The sequence below is a fragment of the Xenopus laevis genome, chromosome 5S (genome assembly GCF_017654675.1).
Source record: "Xenopus laevis strain J_2021 chromosome 5S, Xenopus_laevis_v10.1, whole genome shotgun sequence".
In the NCBI taxonomy this organism is placed as follows: domain Eukaryota; kingdom Metazoa; phylum Chordata; class Amphibia; order Anura; family Pipidae; genus Xenopus; species Xenopus laevis.
In genome coordinates, this window is record NC_054380.1 from 36,048,787 (window position 1) to 36,071,062 (window position 22,276).

General features: G+C 37.8%; 1 protein-coding gene across 3 annotated transcripts in view; it reads left to right on the forward strand.

The window, feature by feature from the left end:
* Positions 1–22,276, forward strand: part of plekhg1.S (pleckstrin homology and RhoGEF domain containing G1 S homeolog) — a 130,091-nt gene that overhangs the window by 82,500 nt on the left and 25,315 nt on the right. For all 3 annotated transcript variants that reach the window (XM_018265183.2, XM_018265184.2, XM_041564410.1), the window contains 3 exons: positions 8,142–8,689; positions 20,818–20,918; positions 22,199–22,268. In XM_018265183.2, the coding sequence (XP_018120672.1) occupies positions 8,142–8,689; positions 20,818–20,918; positions 22,199–22,268 (719 nt within the window). The remainder of the gene's footprint in view (positions 1–8,141; positions 8,690–20,817; positions 20,919–22,198; positions 22,269–22,276) is intronic.

Sequence of the window (22,276 nt, forward strand, 5' to 3'; positions counted from 1 at the left end):
GCCACAATAAGCTATTGTATTCATAGCTTTGTAGCTTTGTAGAGTATGTGTAGTGTAAGATTCTGGTGTGAAAAGAGGTGTTAACTTGCAATAGGCTGTGTAAAAATAACAGCATACATTACAGCATTATTGTGGCATAAAATCAATTACCCATCTTTATAAATAATGCACTTAGCCCTTTGAAATGGATCACTTGTCACTGTAAGGCATGCTGTAAATTCATATATAAGGATGTCAAAGTTATAAATGCAGTTAATTCACTGCACACCTGTAATTCAACAATAGACTGCACTGGTGGTCCTGACTTTCCATTTGGTTGCAGGGCCGGATTTACATAGCGGGCGCCCCTAGGCACACTGACTTTTGTCGCCCCTGTCCCCTCCCCTTTATTCATGCACATTTTCATCATTGGGACTGGAGCAATGGGGAAAATGATTGTATCTCCTGCACATCCCCAGTGCTTTTGAACCAATGTGGGTGTGGTTGGGCAGCATGCCGCCCCCTAAAATCCTGCCACCCTAGGCCCGGGCCTAGGTGGCCTTTCCACAAATCCGGGCCTGTTTGGTTGCCTAGGTCCTTAGAACATGGTAGAGTTGCTGCTCGGTTAAAAAAAAAAACTCTACTGTATTCTAAAGATATAAAAACACCACTTTTTGATCCATTTTTGTTATAAATCATATTGCACTTTTTTTATAAACATACTCCTGTATGTAGAGGCACCTAATTATTTGAATGCAGGGTCTTACCTTGCCCACAATCTCTATTTGCTATGTAGTACTAGTAATATTCTGTAAGTAGTGCAATGTGTATAAGTGGGTCAGGCAGAAGCCTCCTCTTTTTTTTTATTTTTGCAGACAGGTGTCTCCCAAAGATGCTTAGGTGAGGGATTCTGCAATGTAAATTACTCTGATGAAGAAGAAAAAAATAAACCAGGACTAATATTTTCTGGGTTCAGCACAGTAATCACTTCTGTGGTCACACAGCAATAAAATCAATCATCTTGCAATGAGGTGGAATACATTGCAAAACTGCAAGTTATACCCTTTACGTGCTAGCACAATTTGATCTTGTTGCACAGCATGTTGACAGATAACACACCATAGTACTTTTTGTTAATAGCTGTTTGAGAGCTCTTTCTATTTAAAAATCAGTTTATCCCTTATGTCTATTTATTATTCACCAACCTATGTGCCAAATTGTACCTGAGAAGTTACCAGTATCGACTGTCAGTCATAAGATATAAGTTTAAAACGTCTAAAAAAGTTCTAAAATAAATACAGAAAGATTGAATACGTTTTTTTTTTTTTTTTATTTACACACTTCTGCATTTTAGTATTTTTTACTTTGTTTTTTCGAGATATATTGTGCACTGAGATCATGTTGTATGTAACAGGTTTCCATGTCCCCTTGTCACCTCCAGATGTGTTGGTGGCCCAACTGTTACTCATTTATGTAGGGGTGATAAAATGTATAAACTTTACAAAAACTTGAATCCAATACATTAATGCTTGGGATGCAGTGAACACTCCCCCCCCCCCCCCAAACCTTTGGATACAGTCAAACCTAGTCCAAATCCTTGCCTAATAGGAAAAAGCCAATGCACGCCTTCTCCTACTATATTGGTTTCAGATTCTTTTCAGATTCTGTTAGTTCAGGCTCTTGGATTTATGAAATCTGAAGGGCTCAGTCTTGACTGATCCGTATCCAGGATTTGGTGCATCCCTAATTTTTTACAGTTACACAGATTACAGTTCTTTCTCAGCAGAGCACTTAAGGCAAATGTATTTTCTTTGGGGGTTTGGTATGGGTTTATGTCCTCTTTTAATTTACACCTGCTCCCTTGACTGGGCATGCAAGTTATGTGTGTATCTTCTGCAGAGAACTACTGCTAGGCGGGGAGCAGTTGGACCAGCAGGTTCTATACTATACACAAAATCCACTGGTTTATGTATACATTTCATACTAAAGTAACATTCCTGAATGCTTGACTGTGTGCGGGCAAAATAAATAGATTCCTTTAGTAGGGTTAAATCTTGTCACATAGTAACCAGATGTGAGAGGCTGTTCCAAAATTCCAGTAGGCTCCATATTATTGCAGGTGTTTAAAGGCAATTTTTTGGACAGATTGGAGGAAAAGCAAAAAATGGTCAGGAAGAAGTGACAATATGCCTATGCAGGTACAGGTTATTTGTTTCCAAATACATGGCATTTCTGTAATGTGGAACACTATGCTTTAAGACTCGTCAAATGCATTTATACATAAATACCCAGTAGAAGTATTTTATTTCCATCAACAAAGATGTATAGCTTAGTAAACAGCATGTATGTAAGTAAGTGTAAGTGGCCAGTTTAAAGGATTAGTTAAAAGCAAACATGAAAGGGTTTTAAAGTAATTGAAATGTACTGCTGCCCTGCACTGGTAAAAGTTTTGTATTTGCTTTAGAAAGACTACTATAGTTTTATATAAACAAGCTGCTGTGTAATCATGGGGGCACCCATTCAAGCTGGAAAAGGAGAAACTGCACAGGTTACTTAGCAGATAAAAGATGCACTCAGAATATCATTGAATCCTAATACTAAGGTTATTGTTTATCTGCTATGTAACCTGTGCCTTGAATGGCTGCCCCCATGGCTACTCAGCAGCTTGTTTACATAAACTATAGTTGTGTGTCTGGAGCAAACATGCGAGTTTTACCAGGGCAAGCCAAAACTACATTGTATTTTTAATTACTTTCAGACAAATTCATTTGTTGGTGTTACTGTTCCTTTAAATAGGGCTTTATGGGAAATAGTATAGATAATAGATAACTGGGAAATAGATCCCTGACTTGTATTGTAACCTATTAACTGAGACAAAAAAATCCCAGAGGTCCATAAAGTAAAAATAAATGATGCAATGTCATTTTTTGGACAAAATGGCATAAATGGCCTCTCCAGAGTTTACAGCTTATTGCGTCATTTATGGGGGCCTTTTGACAAGCTGTCTGACCAATATCTGGTTGAAACTGGGGAAGATATTTATTGGACAGGTTTGAATATCCCATTGGGATTGGACTGTTGTAGTGCATGGATGCGGTTTTCGCCTAGCGATCTTCGTAGGCCAGCAGTATGAATTATGGGCTGTTGCTGAATTAATCTGTCGGTACAGTTGTTGGGTGACTAAATCAGTCAAAAAGTTGCTCATTTGTCAACCTTGCCAAAGTGTACGGTCAGCTTTCCTTTCTCCAGGGCATTGCCATTGTTTCAATATTTCTCCATACAGTAAGTCTTTGGAATGAGAAGCCAAGACAAAGGTCAGTGCTAGTATGGACACAAGTAGATCAGAGGGGTTGACCCCACCATAGCAAGGAGGAATCAGTAGTCACTAGTTAACTAGGCTATTGTCTAAACTTCTCCTACAACCTTTGTATTTTCAGCATTTTAAGATCCATTAGCCAGGGAAAGTTATACAAGCAGCACAATGTTTTTATCACAATTTGTTGGAGTGTTTCCAGAGATCATTTATAGCCATAGGTTTTATAAATGTATATTCTTTATTATGTTTTATATAGCACCAACACAGCAAAAGAGCTTTTCCCATTGGTCCCTGACCCAGAGCAGCGTACAATCTAAGGTCGCTACTAACTAGGGTCAGTTTTATTAGAATGTAATTAACCTGCCTGTAAGTGAACTTGATAAGATTACCCTCAGTGGGCCTATTGTTATGGATAACTGATGTCTCTCATGTTTCTCAGCACTGTTGAAGTTCCTGAGCTGAAGGGGAGGGCTATAAAAGCTATTGAAGCAGTGAGAAAGTAGCCTGTGAATCAGGTTTCATCCAGACCTCTGTTTTATAACAGATAAAACAGCTGACTTACATTGTTATATTCCAGCACCAGATCAAGTGACACAAGTGCCCGGTGAGCTAATCCTGGTAAAGGAAGAAAGAAAAGGAGGAAATCAATGTTTTTCTATAGCTATCCTATTGTAATACACAGCAGGCAATTTTATGAAGTTAGGACTTAAGATGTGGGTTGTGACTTGTTCATTCACTGTACAAGGAAAATTCTTATGTGATGAGCTAGACCCTTTGGATTCCTCCTCTCCCCTTAATTACAATAGTCTTGAGTCTTGTGTGAAGCTTTGATATCTGAAACAGAAAGCTATTCTGCTGCTGACATTCACTGGTGATCTTAGGATAGTGGGCTATTTGATAGTTGTGTTTAAATGATCTCTTCTTCCAAATGACATTTAAAATATTTAAAATTTAAAGTAATATATTTTGTGCACTGGGCTGAATATATTAGCGCTCTTGCTGTAGAAAAGAGCGGTGACACTGATACAAATCCTTTGAATCTGTAAATCTGAAGCCAATTGCAGATATGCCTAAAAAGTTGACCATACGTTGATCAAATTTTAAAACACACAGGCTTTTTCAGCATGCTGAAGGCAATAGTCCAGTCAATCAGCTAATGTATTGCTTGAATTTCTTTGCAAAACTTCATAGCTCAGCCTATTGGTACAGGGCACAACTACACTACAGGGCACTTTTGGAGACACATTGACAATGTAGCATCGGTCCTAGTCTCTGCAACTTTGTTTCATATGGTTTGTCATGCGTAATAAATGCAAAGCAGAAGGAATCCTGTGAAGAAAACCCAGTTCTTCTGAATTTAAACCCCAGTCCTAATTTAACTTCCCAATTCTTTTAAAGTTTTCTGAATTATTATATGCTTTTTTGTGGATCCACTTCCCTTGCTTTGCATATGCTGCTCATCAGAAAACCCTGTGCAACAGTGAAGATTCTCAATAAGGGTGAAACCGGTCTGTAGTTGAGATTTGATCTACAACTGCCCTAGTTCTGCTTTAAAACCCAGAAGCAGAGTATTGCCTCCAGGGAATTTCTGTGAAAATATATATTTTAGGAGCAAAACTGACTTCTTCCTAGGATAATATATTCTTGGCAAAATAGGAAGCCCATAGAAAAAGTATTTTCTCAAAAGTCAAAAAGTTGACTTTTAGAGAGCATGGGTGTTTTTGGGCATGTTGGGATTGTAAAGAAAATAAAACCACACAAAAATGGTTGTATGTAGATAAATCTTTACGTGAAAGCACACATTCTGTTTGACTTTACAACTATGAGTAGACCTAGTATAAGCATACATATAATAATTTCACTTGCCTATGTAGTAATTAAACAATATATGCTGTGTTCAAGTAGATGATAAAATGTCTCTGATTCCAAAATCTTTACAGTAGTTCGGCAAATTTTATTAAGCTTTCTACAAAAAGTAAATATTCATAATAAGTCCTGTTTATTTATGAAAAACATTTACAGACTTGTGAATGTTTCAAAGCACTTATCTCTGGGATGTAACTTCCCTTCCATCAACGAGATTACTGCTTTTTCAAGCTAAATAGAAGGGGTCACCTGCTTTGGGAACATCGCCTCTGGGCGTACAATAAATCAGTTGCGCATGAATACACCACTACAGACTATATACGTACAATTGTATCAGCGACTTAAAAAGACCTCTGCTAGACTATATGTTTTTGCAAAGGGTGTAGCCCATTTGGGTGGGAAATTTTTCAAAATTCAGGGAAGAAAAGAACAATAATGGGCCTTGTTTGAGAGGCATATTTCCTTGGAAACACAGCTCAGCAGGTCATTTATTCCCTTGTGTGTTTCAGACTAACAATATGAAATACTATAATACAGCTATATTTACACACAGATTGTATTAACAAAAGCAGAACAGTTCATTTAGAATGCTCAATGCCGCAATGCCTTTAAAGCAGCCAAAACTGCAGTCATTTTTGATGAATTAGCTGATGTCTGCACTAACACAAATGAGAGAAGATTTTGGCTGGAGGAAATCAGATTTTTAACCTGAGGTGACCCCGCCAGAACAATCTTAAAGTGTTGGTCTGTTCTTTGCAAACACTGTCAGATGGAGTGTCATTTGTAGGCGACCCGAACAGATATCCAGGCCAACTGAGTTTGTGTTACACACGGCCTTGGTTAACCATTATTGTACCAAAATGCAACACATTGCCTCACTGAAAAAATGAAACACACAATTGTGTATCCATTGTAAACTCTTTATCAGCCGCAGAACTTAGTGGCAACAGTTGAAATGATTTTAAAACCACTGAACCTTGTTAGGAATAGAAAGTATGGTATGGTCAGTTAAAATTTAGGGGTAAATTTACTTAGCTCCGAAAATCCTCCAGCGCTGGCTTTGTGCACATCGCAACACTTCGCCAGGCTTAAATTCGCCTGGACAACGCAAATTCACGAAGATCCGAAGTTGCGCACAGGGTACCGAACGCTTGCGAAGTGAAGTTGCGCTAGTGATAATACGATCAGCAGTTCGAAGTTACGCTAGCGTTGGCTAATTTGCATACGGCGTGCAGTTAAAGTTATACAATGGACGTATATGTTGCAGTAACTACATTACACTACACAAGGCCAGGGAACCTTGATAAAATAAAATAAAGTTGTTATATTGCCCTACAAATGTGCCCACTGTATAGTTTATGTGCCATATGTAAGGAAATGTAGGGGGGAAGCCGGGTACCCTAACGCACTTTTGCAGACTATCACCCTGAAAAAAGAAAAAGATGCCAGCGTTTTTTGGACATTTTTTTTACTTGAAATTTTGTTGAAAACTCCATTGCACGTCTCCTGGTCTGAGGTGGTGAAGGCAAGTCTGGCGATAGAGGTAACAGTCAGTAAAATCAAAAACGTAGTGAATTTTGTGTAGTAACGTTCTTTCACCAGAGCGAAAATTCGGCTGGCGCTAGAGTGCGAAGTTGCGCCAGAGTATATCTTCTTTGCAGCGAAATAACACCAGCCACTGTTAGTTAATCGATGAACTGTCGAAATGACGTCACGTTGGCGAATTTTTGCCAGCGTTTGCGTTTCACCCTTTAGTAAATTTGCCCCATAGTGTATAACTTGGTTTCACTGCTGGCTGGAAAGCCATGAGTTTGGGAATAAAAAGCCTTATGTTTAGGCCTATGGCCAGGCCTGGACTGGGATTCAAAATAAGCCCTGGCCATAGAAGCCCAAATAGCCCCTTACCAGACCGCTACATAGTGACTTTCTATGGCATCTTGCAGCAGCCCCTCTAGCATTTGACAGAATTCTCACAGACGAGGGGTAATATAAGTGGGATCAGAAAAAGTAACGCCCATGATGCTTGGTCTCATGGCTGGGTTAATAAACCATATCATATCTTTTAAGGGCCATATCGCTGCTGAAAGTCCCTCCAAAAATGCTGCCATGATGTAAATTAACTATATGAGTTTCCTGGGACTGAATGAGCTTGTAGGGTTTGAAGGGATTGATTGCTACTGAGATCCCTGGAGACAAAATCCACATATTAAAGGGAAAATAACAGAAGAGAAGTCAGACTCATTTGCTCAGAAAGTTGCTATGTACCCATTTCAAATGAATGGAGCAGGGGCACAGAGCAGATCTGTTTCTCACATCCTGTAAAAATACACAGTCTGACAACAGCCAGAACCAACAGCCTGTTTGACCATAGCCTAAATGCTTCTTTCAGTCTCACAAGTCCTAGAGCATTACACTGTTCATTCATATACACCCAGCCTCCAAAAGTCTGCAGGTACATAACGGCATAACCTTATTTTTACAGGTGCCCACATAGCACTTTGAAACCACATTCCTTATTTTAAAATATATTTTTGCCTAGCAGCATGCAGATTGTATTACTGAAATGCATACTTTATAAAGCTGTTCTAATACCTATACCCTGGTAAAACAATACTGATTAAGTGAGTGATTGAAAGCATAGTTACATTTTTAAGTTAAAATTTCTGTATTTCCTCTGGTTGGGGAATAGTGCCAACTTTCTCTAGTTGTGTAGCCAGCTCCTTCACTGAGCAAACTGTATCTGAAACTACATGTGTGTGCAATTCAGCAACACCGTGCCTACAAATAGAAATTGTATCATAAAGTGCCAACAGCATGTTATGCACTGCCTTATCAGAAATCAGGTTACCTAGAGGGGGCTACATTAAAAAGAATGAAATTCTGTATTCCCTGCATTTTATCTTAAATAAGTAAAATAAACTTAAAACCAAACAAACTGTGCCTTCTTTTTTAACGCCTGTATATTCTTTTTGTTTTTCAGAGGACTACCATTTACCACTTGATGGTCTTCATTCTGGTATAGAGCCCCAGAGTCCTAGGACAGCAGAGGAGAATCTGCAAAGGACTAGCAGACATTTCCGCTACTGTGGGATCAAAAACATGGAGATGTCAGACAGTGACCGGCCTGTCAGCTTTGGTTCAACATCCTCGTCTGCCTCTTCCAGAGACAGTCACTGTTCATTTGGCAGTCGGATGACCCTAGCATCAAACAGTCACTTGGGCTTGTTTCACCAAGATAAGGAAGCTGGAGCCATCAAATTAGAACTGGTTCCTGCCCGACCGATATCAAATGATGACCTTCATAGAATCTGCACCAAAGAACAACATCATGGAAGTCCAAGGGAAAAGCTATCTGATGAGTATCAAAGCACACAATGGAAAGCTGAAGCTAAAAGACCAATTAAAAAGTGTTCAGTGACTGAAGCCGTAGAATCAACCAGTCCTAAACTCATGTATGTTGACAGAGTGGTTCAAGAAATTCTCCATACTGAAAGGACCTATGTGCAGGATCTGAAAAGCATTGTCGAGGTAAGAAACTTTTTATGACAATAATTTGTCAGAAATCTGGGCATATGGAAGCACAAAACCAAACCTTGTATACATTGAGCCTAAAGTTTAGTCTGTGTATTAGAATATGTAGCCTACTTGTTTGGCCTGAGAAAAATCAATGTAAATTATTACTGGAGGAGTCAATATATGTGGCTAAAAATCCCAGTTGGCATAGATATGGAGACTGCATTTCCAAGTCATCTAAGTGATCCACATATGGGATAATAAACTAGGAGCAGATTTATTACGTGGCATAATAAACTGCGAAATAATTCGGCATGTCGGCAGGCATCAACATATAAAAAACAGCATAGTATGTTATAGAATGGTAAATTCTAAGCCACTTTTCAATTTAGTTATTAGCCTTTTTCTTTGGATTTTTCTCAGCTTTCAAATGGGGATCACTGACCCCCATCTAAAAACCAATGCTCTGTAAAGCTATACATTTATTATTATTGCTACTTTTTAATTACTCATCTTTCTATTCAGGTCCTCTCCTATTCATATTCCAGTCTGTTTTTCAAATCAGTGCATGGTTGCTAGGGTAATTCAGACCATAGCAACCCAATTGCTGAAATTGCAAACTGGAGAGCTGCTGAATAAAAAGCTAAATAATTCAGAAACCACAAATAATAAAACATGAAAACCAATTCCAAATCATCTCAGAATATCACTCTCTATGTCATACTAAAAGTTTATTTGAAGGTGAACAGCTCTTTTAATGCGCTTTTTCGTTAAACTTCTGACAATACTCACTTACCGTGGTCTGAAGCAGTTTAAAATAGTTATGGCAAAACTGGCGTTCGCATGGTGTGAAATAAAATAAACCTTGATAAATTTGCCATTTATTTTACACAGCTTTTAAACCATTTTTTTCAGGCAGATTTCATTTTACACAGCATAATAAATAGGCCCCTAGCTTTCTTGTATGATGGGTATCAAGCCAGACTGCCAACTTAAGACATACTCTGCATTTATCACATTGTTCTTCAGTTGATATGGGCACCACTGGTAGGAAGTGTTATTGCTACCATCTTACAATACTTACCCTCATGCTTGCAATCCCACATTTTTCCTAGTGACAACTCGCTCTCTACTCTATGGGGCCACACAATTTAGTTCAAATCTAAAGCACTTACAGAAAAAACATTAAGAAATGTCTTTTGTGCAGCATCAGCTGCATATACTGTATACATTATAATAATGTCAAATTCCACCATTCTAAAATAATGGTTTTAAACAAACATTTACCCACATTCTTCACCTTTAATATTTAGCTTTTGCCCAATATCCACATATTTGAACTTCTTCCTTTGTGCATCAAAATAGAGATTGATTTACTTGTTTATGGTATAGGCTAAACCTGATGAAACCTTGCCATAAGGAGGCAATTGATTTTATTGGTAATACTCTTGGCTAGTCTCTTTGAGATGGTCAAAAGATCACGTAAACCAGGGGTCTGCAACTTTTTTTTTACCCATGAGCAACATTTAGATGTAAAGATGTGATGCAAGCATAAAGAATATTCCTGGGTGGTGCAGAATCAGTGCTGTGATTGGCCATTTGGTAGCCTCCATGTGGACTGGCAGCCCATTACACCTGGATTTTATGCAAACTTACCTCCAAGTCAATAATTCAATAATAAGTATCTATTTTGAGGCCAGTGGAAGCAATATCCAAGGGGTTGGGGAGCAACATGTTGCTCATGAGTCATTGCTTGAGGTTCACTGCTTTAAACCTAGGGACTATAAACCTAGGTATCGGTGTCTGTTTTTGTTTTTTTTTCAAACTATTTTTCAAGAGTTAAGTTGTAGTCAGCCCTGTAGCCACAAATCGTGTTTGTGAGATTACTTACCTAGTGTACTGTTCTTCTAGGTCTGTGATTGGACACCACCTACACTAGAGACATATTGTTATTGTTAGCAAACGTAACTGGTGCAAAATCCCATGGCTGAAAGGTTTCTACCATATCTAGTGACAATCCTGTGGAGGGGGAATATGTCCTGCGTTAAACAGTTAAAATTCCATTTATTTTCCCTAAAGCCAGTATATTGGCATATAGTTATTGAAGCATATCACTTGTGCATGTTTGCATTTTTACACTTCGGTGGTGGCATGCAAGGTGATTCTTGGTACATGTACGGCACCTGTTATCCAGAATGCTCAGGACCTGGGGTTTTCCGGATAACAGATCTTTATGTCATTTCGATCTTCATACCTTAAGGCTACCTGAAAATCACGTGAACATTAAATAAACCCAATAGGCTGGTTTTGCTACCAATAAGGATTAATTATATCTTAGTTTGGATCAAGTACAAGGCACTGTTTTATTATTACAGAGAAAAAGGAAATCACTTATAAAAGTCTGGATTATTTGGATAAATGGAATCTGTGGGAGACTCTTTCCATAATTCGGAGCTTTCTGGATAACAGGTTTCCGGATAACAGATCCCACACCTGTATTGCACGTTTTTAGGCAAAAGTCATCTGATCAGTGCATTAAAGTGTTTCTCCATGTGAGCAATCATGGGTTAGTTTGGGTTTTGTATCAATACATATTTTATTGTATGAAAAATGTGTTGGCTAAAACATCCCTAAATGTTTCCTTTTTTTGCTTTTGTCCCAAACTTTATCTTAAAAGATACTGTATTTATTGTTATTTAAATGCACTATACATGAAAGACATCTAAAGCGGTAAGTGCACTTATAACTGGGGAAGTTGCATGTAGGTGAGGTTTTTACATCTTCCATCAAAATTCTCTTCACTTCTGTTTCACTGAATCATATGTAAAAGGCCCATCTAGTTTATCAAACATGTCAGGCTGTTAGCATTTATTATTATGGCTGCCAAAGAGATGTTCCATCTTCCCCAAGTATATTGTGGGGAAAATACAGGTATTTATGGGGCATGATGCAGATAAATTAAAACATTACACATTAGGTATAACTTAAATGAATTGCCCTTCAAGGACACACTTTTCAATTTGGAAAATAGCAAGCACATTCTGCCAAAAACACTTCTTTCTTTGTGTGAGGAATTGCCTTTAAGGCTGTAAATCAATGTACGGTATATGTTAACATTGAGCTGGTATTATGTTTTGTAATTGTCTGTTTGTTTCCCTTTAATCTGTTGCTTCCTATTGCCAAACACATTTCTGCTTGCTTGCCAGAGATATGTGGCATGTTCAAGTGGTAGTTAAGACTGAAAGGAGTTTTTGTTTGCAGCTAAACATGTCACTGCAGAGTTTCTCAAATATCTTTTCATCTTGTGGTGGTCTAGTCCTCAGGGGGATTGAATTATACAGAAAGAGATGCTTCCTCCAGCTGCTTTTTCCAAAAACTCAAGCCAGATATCCATAAGAAGGATTTTACTCTGCCTTATAAAACAAATATTGTATAGGGCTGATATACTGTATGTATGATTGTGTGATAAAGACGGCTTTCAGGATTCACTAAAAAAAAGAAATCTAATAACTAATATGAGCTAGCTTCAGGCCGTGTAATAAAATACTTTTTAAAGGACACTTTGCTGCTTGAAATGAATCATTCTCTTGAGACAGCCTTTTCAGTCCATCATGGAATCAACACAAACTAGCACATTTACAACAAATGTCCCAGCTCTGTTTTTGTGTTGTCCGTAAAGATTGAGGAGGAGCCCTGCCAACCCTTATATATCTGTATTAATAAAATTCTGCTGGTAGTCAGACACTTGGGGTCCATTGTAGGCTGTTTGGCTATTGGACATGTTGCCCCCTTTGATTCTAGTCCTAGTAGCCTCAAATCAGGTTCTCGTTTTACAATTGGGAAGCAAGCATTGGAAGCTTAAATAAACAAGAGTACTGACAATCCACAAATAGCCAATCATAGCCCTTATTTAGTAAGCCCCAAAATATTTTCCACCTAGTATGGCTCTTCTACACGTTCTAAATTTTAATGTGACATGTGGGTCAAAAAGGTTGCAGACCCATTGCCCTAGATGCAGTTCTAAGTGGGAGGACATTAGATTATAGGGGTTTTACTAAAAAGGAAAACAATTATCAGAATTATCTTCCTTCTCAGCAATCTACTTAAACATAAATAGGTTATGTACATGATTTGTGAGTAGGTTTCTGTTCAATATTTCTTTATAGTTAGATATACTGTTGATGAGGGACAGAAAAAATGACAGTATATAAGATATGGAGTATGAATGTTAAAGTATAGTTTGAAGTCCATAAGTAATGGCTGGTGAATGAAAGAGTGCATAGGTCATACTGTTTTATGGTTGGGAAGATCTAAAGACTCCAGGGGATGGCTATTTTAATCTTGATAACAAGGAGAGAAAGAGAGTAAAGTATGTGTGAAATGCAATACTCTGAAAGGTTAGAAGTGCTTGACATGTTACAGGTCTGTAGCCAGGAGCGGTGTGAAGTAGACAGCAAATCAAAATCATCAATCAATGACCTCAAGAAGTCATGTTCATCACCAGTAGAGGAAACTTAACTCCAAAGTGACCAACCTTTCCATTCCCACTACTACTCATTTCAGTTTGATGCCAATGTTCATTGTAATGCAAACCTCTGGTCAGCAAGTTTTATATGTAATTTTAAGAAGTTGTGGCATGTGTAACAAAACTGTTTTTGTTACAGAGAAAATTTTATATACACTTTTTTTTTAGGTTTGAATCAGAGCTAAAAATATTGAAGATAATTAAAAAAAATACAAGTTTACGTATTATTGTGGGCCAGTGAAATAAATCTTGCATATTTTTGCAGACTGAGAAAAGTAGATCTGTTCCCTGCTCCATTGAGTAGAATATTTTTTTGTTGCCTCCATGAATGAGAACTAAATGGTTATATACTGTAAATATATAAAGGGAGAAGAAGTTTTTGTCTTCATAACCCTGTGTGTTTGCTTAGTTTGCTGCCTGTTCTTCGCAACTGTTTCAACAAAGACCATGACGTTTGTTCATCGTCTGATAGGACCATGATCTACCAGCTAATCTTTTTGTAACTGTTTAACTATTACATTAACTCTACATTATTAGTATCACCATTGCAGCCTCTTATGGAGCCTAAATATATCTGCCATTTTTCTCAAAATGAAACTTCTGCAAATCTCCCACTCCCATGAGTCGCATCAGTTGCATTATATAGTCCATTAATAAGAAAGAGAAATTATTATTCTTAGTCAAAGGTAGTTCAATGATTTGGTCACCAAAGATTAAAGGAGAAGGAAAGGCTAAAATTAAGTAAGCTTTATCAGAAAGGTAAACCCTCAAGTAATGCTGCTCTGGGTCCTCTGTCAAAAGAAACACCACATTTCGTCTATCCTTCTATTGTGTATACATGGGCTTCTGTATGAGACTTCCTGTTTTCAGCATAAACCTCCAGGGTTAGGACTTGAGCATGCTCAGTTTGCTCCTCTCACCCTTTTACCCCCTCCCTCCTCCCTCCCTGCTGTAATCTGAGCCCAGAGCTATGAGTAAGCAGGGAAAGACTCAGGCAGGAAGTGATGTCACAACAAGCTAATATGGCAGCTGCTATCCTTAAAAAGAGACAGCTTCTAGAGCTGTTTACTCAGGTATGGTACAGCATTCTGCAGAATAAATATAGTGTTATAGCTTGCACTATAGATTGTGGCTAATCTATTGGCAATAAACTGCTTCAGTGGCTTTCCTTCTCCTTTAAGTATTTCTGATACATCTTTGCCACATGTTGAAAATCAGGGTTATTATGTCCATTTTAAATGTTATCTCTTTTTTTGGCCAACTAGAAAGCTGGCAAATATTTATCAGACAACCTATGATTATTCAAAAGTAAAAACAAAATAAAAACCTTATGATTTGTGGACATTTTTTTTCCAGTTGTGGTCTAAATCCGAGGTCAGTGCTTATATCTTGTGAAATTGTAAACTGAGTCAATGGCCAAAATCCTCCTTATGTACCATTGCTCTTTATATGGAATTGGGTCTATAGCTACATATAAAGTAACTGCACCCCTTCCACTAAAGGCTGTTAGAAAAACGGCTGTTAAGAACATGTACTGAAGGTTCTGTAAATAGTGAACTTTTGACTGAGTATAGGAGTTTCCTGAATGGATAGAATCATATGAAATGACCCAATGACATTTACACAAAGCAATTTGTTCTGTTCTCTAACCTCACAATGTACAACATGCTCATATCTCTTGAAGATATAGAACATCTATGAGATCCTTAAGGGCTGTAGCACACGGGCAGATTCAGGGAGAGTTAGTCGCCTGTTGACTAAACGCCTCTTCTTTGGGGAGACAATCTCCCTGAATTGCCTTCCGCCTGCTAAAATGAAAAATCGTCTGCGGCACCTATGTGCTTATGATTACGTATCGGTGGATATGAAACGTGTTAGGACGTGTAACTTTTATTAATATGCAATGAACTTCGTTTTTAATTTATCGGCTGGCTGTAGGAGTGCGTGCTCATTTGTTTCGTTGTATCCTCACCTCAAGCTACGGGTTCGGGGCACGGTACCCGAGCCAACTGCCATCCTTGATGAGTAGGGATGCCATCTGGCTGGTAAAAATGATGCTTGATGCCAATTTTATTAATAGGAAAAAACTGCAAAAATAAACGAAGGCCGGTATTTTCAAGAAAAGGTGGCAACCCTATTGGTGAGTGCGATAGATGCTGGGTTTAACATCCAGGTCATCGGGTGAGCTGCAGTTCAACTTAACTTTGCAGCCTATTGCATTGCTTGGAGACATATGGTTCCTTGCTAATTATTAGTCATTTATAGTGCAAGGCTTAGAGCCGGTTGTACACATTTATTGTTACTAGCTGTTTCTTTCCAGGAAGAGGAGGATGAGGACCTGATTTAATTTTTTCCTCCCTCCAAAGTACCCTATTTTCATGGCTACAACCTCTAGGCCCTGGTCACTATGGTGAAATAGGTTGCTACCTGTTTTTCTCTATGTGAGCATCCAATTTAGTGCTTCATAGTAAATCGGAGTAAGAATTCATGCTGTTGTAAACTTAAAAATAAGGTGATTTGAAAAAAAAATGCAATGCTCAGGATATCCGGTGCAAGTAATAGCACAGTGAGATTTTACAATTGTGTTTTATCCCTTCAATTACAGGAATTAATCATGGAGGAGCATTTTAGAGCAAAATTGTAGCATTTATGTCAAGACAACAATCATCCTTGAGAAGTGTCTGTTCTTGCAGGGAAGAACATGTAACTTTACATAATGGTTATGGCTACTTTTGTTCAGTTGCCTGTAGAAATTTGCTACAATCTGCAGGTCATCGTGAACTGAGTTTCTCACCTCTCTTCATGTTAAAACTGAAAAGGTCATGTGCTCAGCACTAGATTATGTCTTAAAAAAGCCAGTTCTGGTAGAGGTCATATGACTGCATGTAAATAGTAAATAGACTTTAAATTGCAAATAGAATTACTAAAAACTGCTAAATGTACCATTTGCGGTTTGTAACTTGAGATATTTCAGATCTCGTTATCCACCCTAAGGATAAAGGATTCACAGTTCTTCCATCAGGTGTCAAACTATTGTTTTCTTTACCATTCTATTTTGAAATATTGTCTTTAAATTTTGTTTTTGAAGCCCAGCGTAACTTTCCCATAGTGATTAAATTTCCACAGTGTGACAAATTGTTCTTTGTGGTGCAGTGCACACAGGCACATTGCAGACACAACACAAATCCCAATGATATTACAGACAATGGCTAATTTGAACAAGCCTGGCGAGATGTCAGTTGTGCCTTGGTTTGAGCGAATCTTCCCACCACATATCTGACTCAAGCCAAGTCTTCCAGTGAGACTGAAGCCACATTGTCTATTTTATGGCAGTTAAACCTGCACTTCTGTAATTAATGTACATGTATTTGCATTATTAATTATGGTGTAATACTGTTATACGTCATATTGTGCAACACAGAAAACGTGCATTTGTACAAGGTGTTTTTGTGAAAGAACGTCAAAAATAAGCACAGATATGGGGTCCATTATCCAGAAACCCACTTAATGGGACCCATTATCCATAGGTATGGGAGCCGTTATATAGAAAGCTCTGAATTACGGAAAGGCCATCTCCCATAGACTCCATTTTATCCAAATTTAAAAAAATTATTTATTATTATCTGTAATAATAATAAAACAGTAACTGGTATTTTATCTAAACTAAGATATAATTCATCCTTATTGGAAGCAAAACTTGTCTTTTGGGTTTATTTAATGGTTACATGATTTTCTAGTAGACTTAAGCTATGAAGATCCAAATTACAGAAAGATCCATAATCCAGAAAACTCTAGGTCCCACACATTCTGGATAACAGATCCCATACCTGTATCTAGAAAGCTCCAAATTGTGGGATGTTTATCTACCATAGCATGCATTGAATCTATTCGAATCTATTATAATTTTTATTTTGAAAAATGTCCTTTTTCTTTGTGATAGTAAAACGATACATTGTACTTGATCCTACCCAAGTTACAAAAATCTATATTTAAGGCAAAACAATCCTATTTTTTTTTTTTTGATTTTTAAATTATTTTTATCAGACTTAAGGCCCCCATACACGGGCAGATAAAAGCTGCCGACAGACTTGAGTAAAAAATCCTGTAGGATCGCGGCCGCATCTGTTCGTTGATGCGGTCCAGTGATCCGATTGCCCACCTCAGTGTGGGAATATCGGGGGAGAGATCCGCTCCTTTGGCGACATCACAAAACAAGCAGATCTCCCCGTGTATGGCCACCTATAGGGTATGGTGATCCAAATTACTGAAAGATTTCTTAACAGGCAAACCATAGGTTCTGAGCATTCTTGATTATAGATCCTATACCTGTACAAGGAAGATAACTTAAAGGGGTGGTTCGTCTTTAATGTAACCTTAAATATGTCATAGAATGGTCAATTCTAAGCAACTTTTCAGTTGGTCTTCAATATTTATTTTCTATAATTTTTCAAATATTTGCCTTCTTCTGCTGACTTTTTCCATCTAAAAAAACAAATGCTCTGTAAGGCTACAAATGTATTGTTATTGTTTTTATTACTCATCTTTCTATTCAGGCCTCTCCCATTCATATTCCAGTCTCTTATTCAAATCAATGCATGGTTGCTAGGGTAATTTGGATCCTTGCAACCAGATTGCTGGAATTACAAACTGGAGAGCTGCTGAATAAAAAGCTGAATAACTTAAAAAACACAAATAATAAAAAATGAAAACCAATTGCAATTTGTCTCAGAATATCACTCTCTACATCATACTAACAGTTAATTTAAAGGTGAACAACTCCTTTAACTGCATCACATACAACAGAAATCTTGGTCAAGCAAAAACATTTTACCTTATTACAATATTTATCCTATTTAAAAAGCATTTCTTGCTGCAATGCCAATAAATGCCTCCTTGCCATTTTCTCAAAAATATTTATGGCCCTCCCATGGTATATGAAACACTTGTAGTTGTGTGTGCCCTGGAGTGCAGTGAATTAGTAACAGTCTGAAACAGGTGTTCCCACACATCTGTTTGTAGAGCTGTTGCCAACAAGGTTTGAGGATTAACCAGTCTATCTGGAAAAAAAAATGCACTAGGTATATGGAACTGGGATATTCAGGCAAATTAGATTGTTTTGTTATAGTAATTACACCATTGTCTACAACCAATTTTGTCAAGAATGCATTTGCATAGCAACTTCTATGTATTAAGTCAGTATATTTCAATTGTCACAAATTGACACCAGATATCTACTCCTCTGTCAGGCATTCAATTGAAATATTTCATATAATGTACAAGTATAGTTAATCCCAGGATAAAGGTCTGCACTACTTCATTATAGGCTTAACACAGTATGGAAAGCAAACAAGAGATGCTCTTATACACGTAACACAGTATGAAATCGAAGCCGATTGTTGTGTAACATCTAGGGTCTTACCCCTAAAGAGTAGGTAGCGGTGAATGAAATTGCTGCTATGAAATCCTGCCACTGTATGGACCGCTTTTTAATATCACTTTTAAGACCAGCATTTCTTTGCCACCTGAATTTGTCCAAATTACTTTTATGGGTTATGCCAGATCTGAGGTGGTGTTGTTTTCTGGCATAAATGTTGGTGTTAGTCTGGTGCAGCTGAGGCTCTGTGTATGCACAATATTTATTTTATATCCTGCCATTTATATATTTAGTTCTGTAGAGTTTTATATGGACCGTGGCAGCAGGGGTGCTTCGCCAATGAGGCAAGTTGAGGCTGTCGCCTCAGGCAGCAGCGCCCCACTAGGTACCAGGGGCAGCAAAAATGCTGCTCCTGGTAGTTTAAGAGCGAAATTCTGGGGGAGGGGGGGCAGCAGCAACTGCTGCTGCCTCAGGCGGCGGAGGGGCCAGGATCGCCCCTGCGTGGCAGACGGGGAGATTAGTCGACAATGGTTAAATGTGACTTGCCTCGCAATGAAACTTTGGGCGACTTCAGAAAACAAAGTGCTTTTGGATTACTGCCAGTGGGCAAGAATTGTTGGGAGATTTGAGGCTAATGGCAAAGATTAACCGCAGGCCATAAATCTTCCCATCTATCATCACCCTAAAATGTACAATTCCATCACATTCCATCACATTGCTATTGTTCTCTATAGAGTTGATTTTTGGCATATTCCTACAATTTCTTTGTGCAAGGAAAGTCCTACAGGACCTGTTTATTTCAGTGCTATTTTTTCTTTCTAAACCAGTTAGCATAAATATTGTAGGAAAAAAAAATCTTGTGTAGTCTACAGCCTGACAAATTACAGTTCATACGATCCACAGATTCTTTGTGTATTTTGTAAAAGATATGTGCGTTTGTTTTGTGTAGTTTCAAGCATTAGGACAGTATACTGAAAACCCATCTCTCATTTTATACTGAAAACCCATCTCTCATTTTATACTGAAAACCCATCTCTCATTAATCTTCTGTCATAAACCTCTGTTCAGAATGAGATTCAGATACATGTCAGGTCATCTGTTGGGCCTTTCTTCTGCCCTGAAGGGATTCCTTTTGATTTGCTTAGCATAAATAATTTGAGTCGAAACCTGTATGGGTGGAAGAGGCTGCCTTGAGCCCAGTGCCTTCCAGGTGGGAAGGTATATTTTATTTCCTATTTTCTGTACATTTTCTTATATCTGGAAAGTGCAAGTTCCATGCTTTCCTACAGTTCGCCATGAAATTACAATTAATGCTCCAAGTGCTATGCATCAATGCTTTTCTCATTTAAACTGATGTGGACTGGATACAGTTCTCTTTCAATGAATTAGCAAATGTGCTTTTCCTGTGCATATATTATATATATATATATTATGTTCTATATTATAACATCTATTTATATAGCCCAACAAATCCCATAATAATGATCCTAAAATGGTTATTACATAGCTGTAGGTAGCAGCCAACACCAATTAAATGAAACTGAAAGACGAGAGGCTAAAATTTACACATTAAGATTAGCCTATAAGTTAAGGTTGCCATACAAGCAAATCTTCATGCCAAACAAAAAAAAAAAAAAAAAAAAAAAAAAATGTTTGGCCCCCAGGCCATTGTTTGGATCATAATGCAATCTTATGTGGACCTGTCCAGAGATCACAGCAACAGTCCAATTCTGTCTTCAACAAACGGGATACTCTTAACAAGCCCAATAAATATCTGGCTGATTTAAGGTCAGACAGACTGTCAGGAAGGTCCCATACATGGAGCAACAACCTGTCTTAAATCTGGAGGGTCCAAGCTGGCAACTTTTATTGACTGTGTGTGTGTGGTTGGCTTTGATTAGAGTTATGATTTGTTAGAAAAATATGACTTGAATGGGAGAACAAACATGGAGCATACTATCACTGGGATCATAAAGTATAAATACATTTCTGCGTATCCACATAAAATATAAATTTCTCTGTCTAACATGGTCACTGTCTTCTACCTTGTGCTGAACAGATAACTTTTGTTGCCTTTCATAATAGATTTACTGTTTATCCACAATGAGACCAGTGAAAAGATTTCTGAAATAACCTAAAACTGATATGGATTTATCTTGCGCTGTTAATAGTAGCTCAGTTTCACTTTCCATTAGTGATATAATGTTTTAATGGTACTTTTTTTAAAATTTTTTTTCTACACAGGATTATCTCAATTGCATTTCTGACCAATCGAGACTTTCCCTAGGGACAGAAGAACGATCAGCTCTCTTTGGAAATATACGTGATATCTACCATTTCAATGGGTAAGTTGATCTTTCATTTTAAAAAAAAAACCTTTGTGAAAATCAGTCTCTTTAAAAAGAGGAAAAAATATATTCAACAAACTGGTTGTTCATACTCGTTTCCCTGCAGACTTTACACTCCAGTCAGTGTTGGACTGGGACACCAGGAGCCCACCCAAAAACCTTAGACCAGAGGCCCACCATAAAACCTTAGACCAGGGGCCCACTCTCAGTACTAATATTCTTCATCTCCGAATCAACCTCTATTCTCCTAGTTTATTTTCTTTACATACTATAATCTATCATTGCATCTATTTAGCCTCTTTGTTCTCATATAATATGGAATGGACATGAAATATGCCAAAAGTTTAGCAACATGAGGGCCCACTGACACCTTGGCCCACCGGGAGTTTTCCTGGTATCCCGGTGGGCCAGTCCGACACTGACTCCAGTCATCATACTGCTGTTTAGTTGTAGTTTTAGAAAATTTGTGAATTAATCCCAAGTATAATTTATAGTATAATAATTTTTATGTAATTTCTTCACTTGTGCTCACTTGGCAATTCTGTGCTGTGCCCCATTTAACAATAAGAGAAAAAAACAGAGAAAGTATTAACAAGCATTGTATAGAGAAAGTGGAGAGAATCGTTGTCTATATACTGAAAGAAACACTTAGGCAGTTTCTGGTTATTGGAAACTGGAAACTGATAGTTCAGCATTTGGTATTGGTGAGGGGTGGGTGCCATCTGCAGCTTTCTCTATGGTGTTTGCCTATTGGTGTCCTGACCGGCCCTCACTAGTGATGGGCAAATCTGTCCTGTTTCACTTTGCCAAAAAATTTGCGAAACTGTGAAAATTCGCGAAATAATTTTGACATGCGTCAGTTTTTATGCGCATGCCAATTTTGACACGCAACAAATTTCTTTGTTGCGGCGGATTTTTCGTCTGCAAATTTTTGACACAGTTTTGCGAAAACATTCTAGGACGGCGAAACGAGAAAATTCTCTCTCTCCTTTCTTGTTTAGCATGGGAGGCACAGACAAATTTTTGTTTAAATTTGTCTCCTAAAGTTACTTTGGGTGACCTGAAATGTTGCTGCAACAATAGCGGCACTGTATGGGGTACTAGTGTTAGTATTGGAAATTAAGCTCAGAAATATAGCTTGCTAAATGTTACTTTGCAATGCTGTATTCATGGCAGACTTCAACTTTAAAAGCAGTCATTATATATACAGTTTATACACATTTTGTATTTTTCTATCTATATGACACTAAGGCTGCTGTTGTTTTGTGCCTTTGTAGTGAACTTCTTCAAGAACTGGAAAATTGTGATAATGATCCTGTTGCAATAGCTGAATGCTTTGTGTCAAAGGTAAGAGA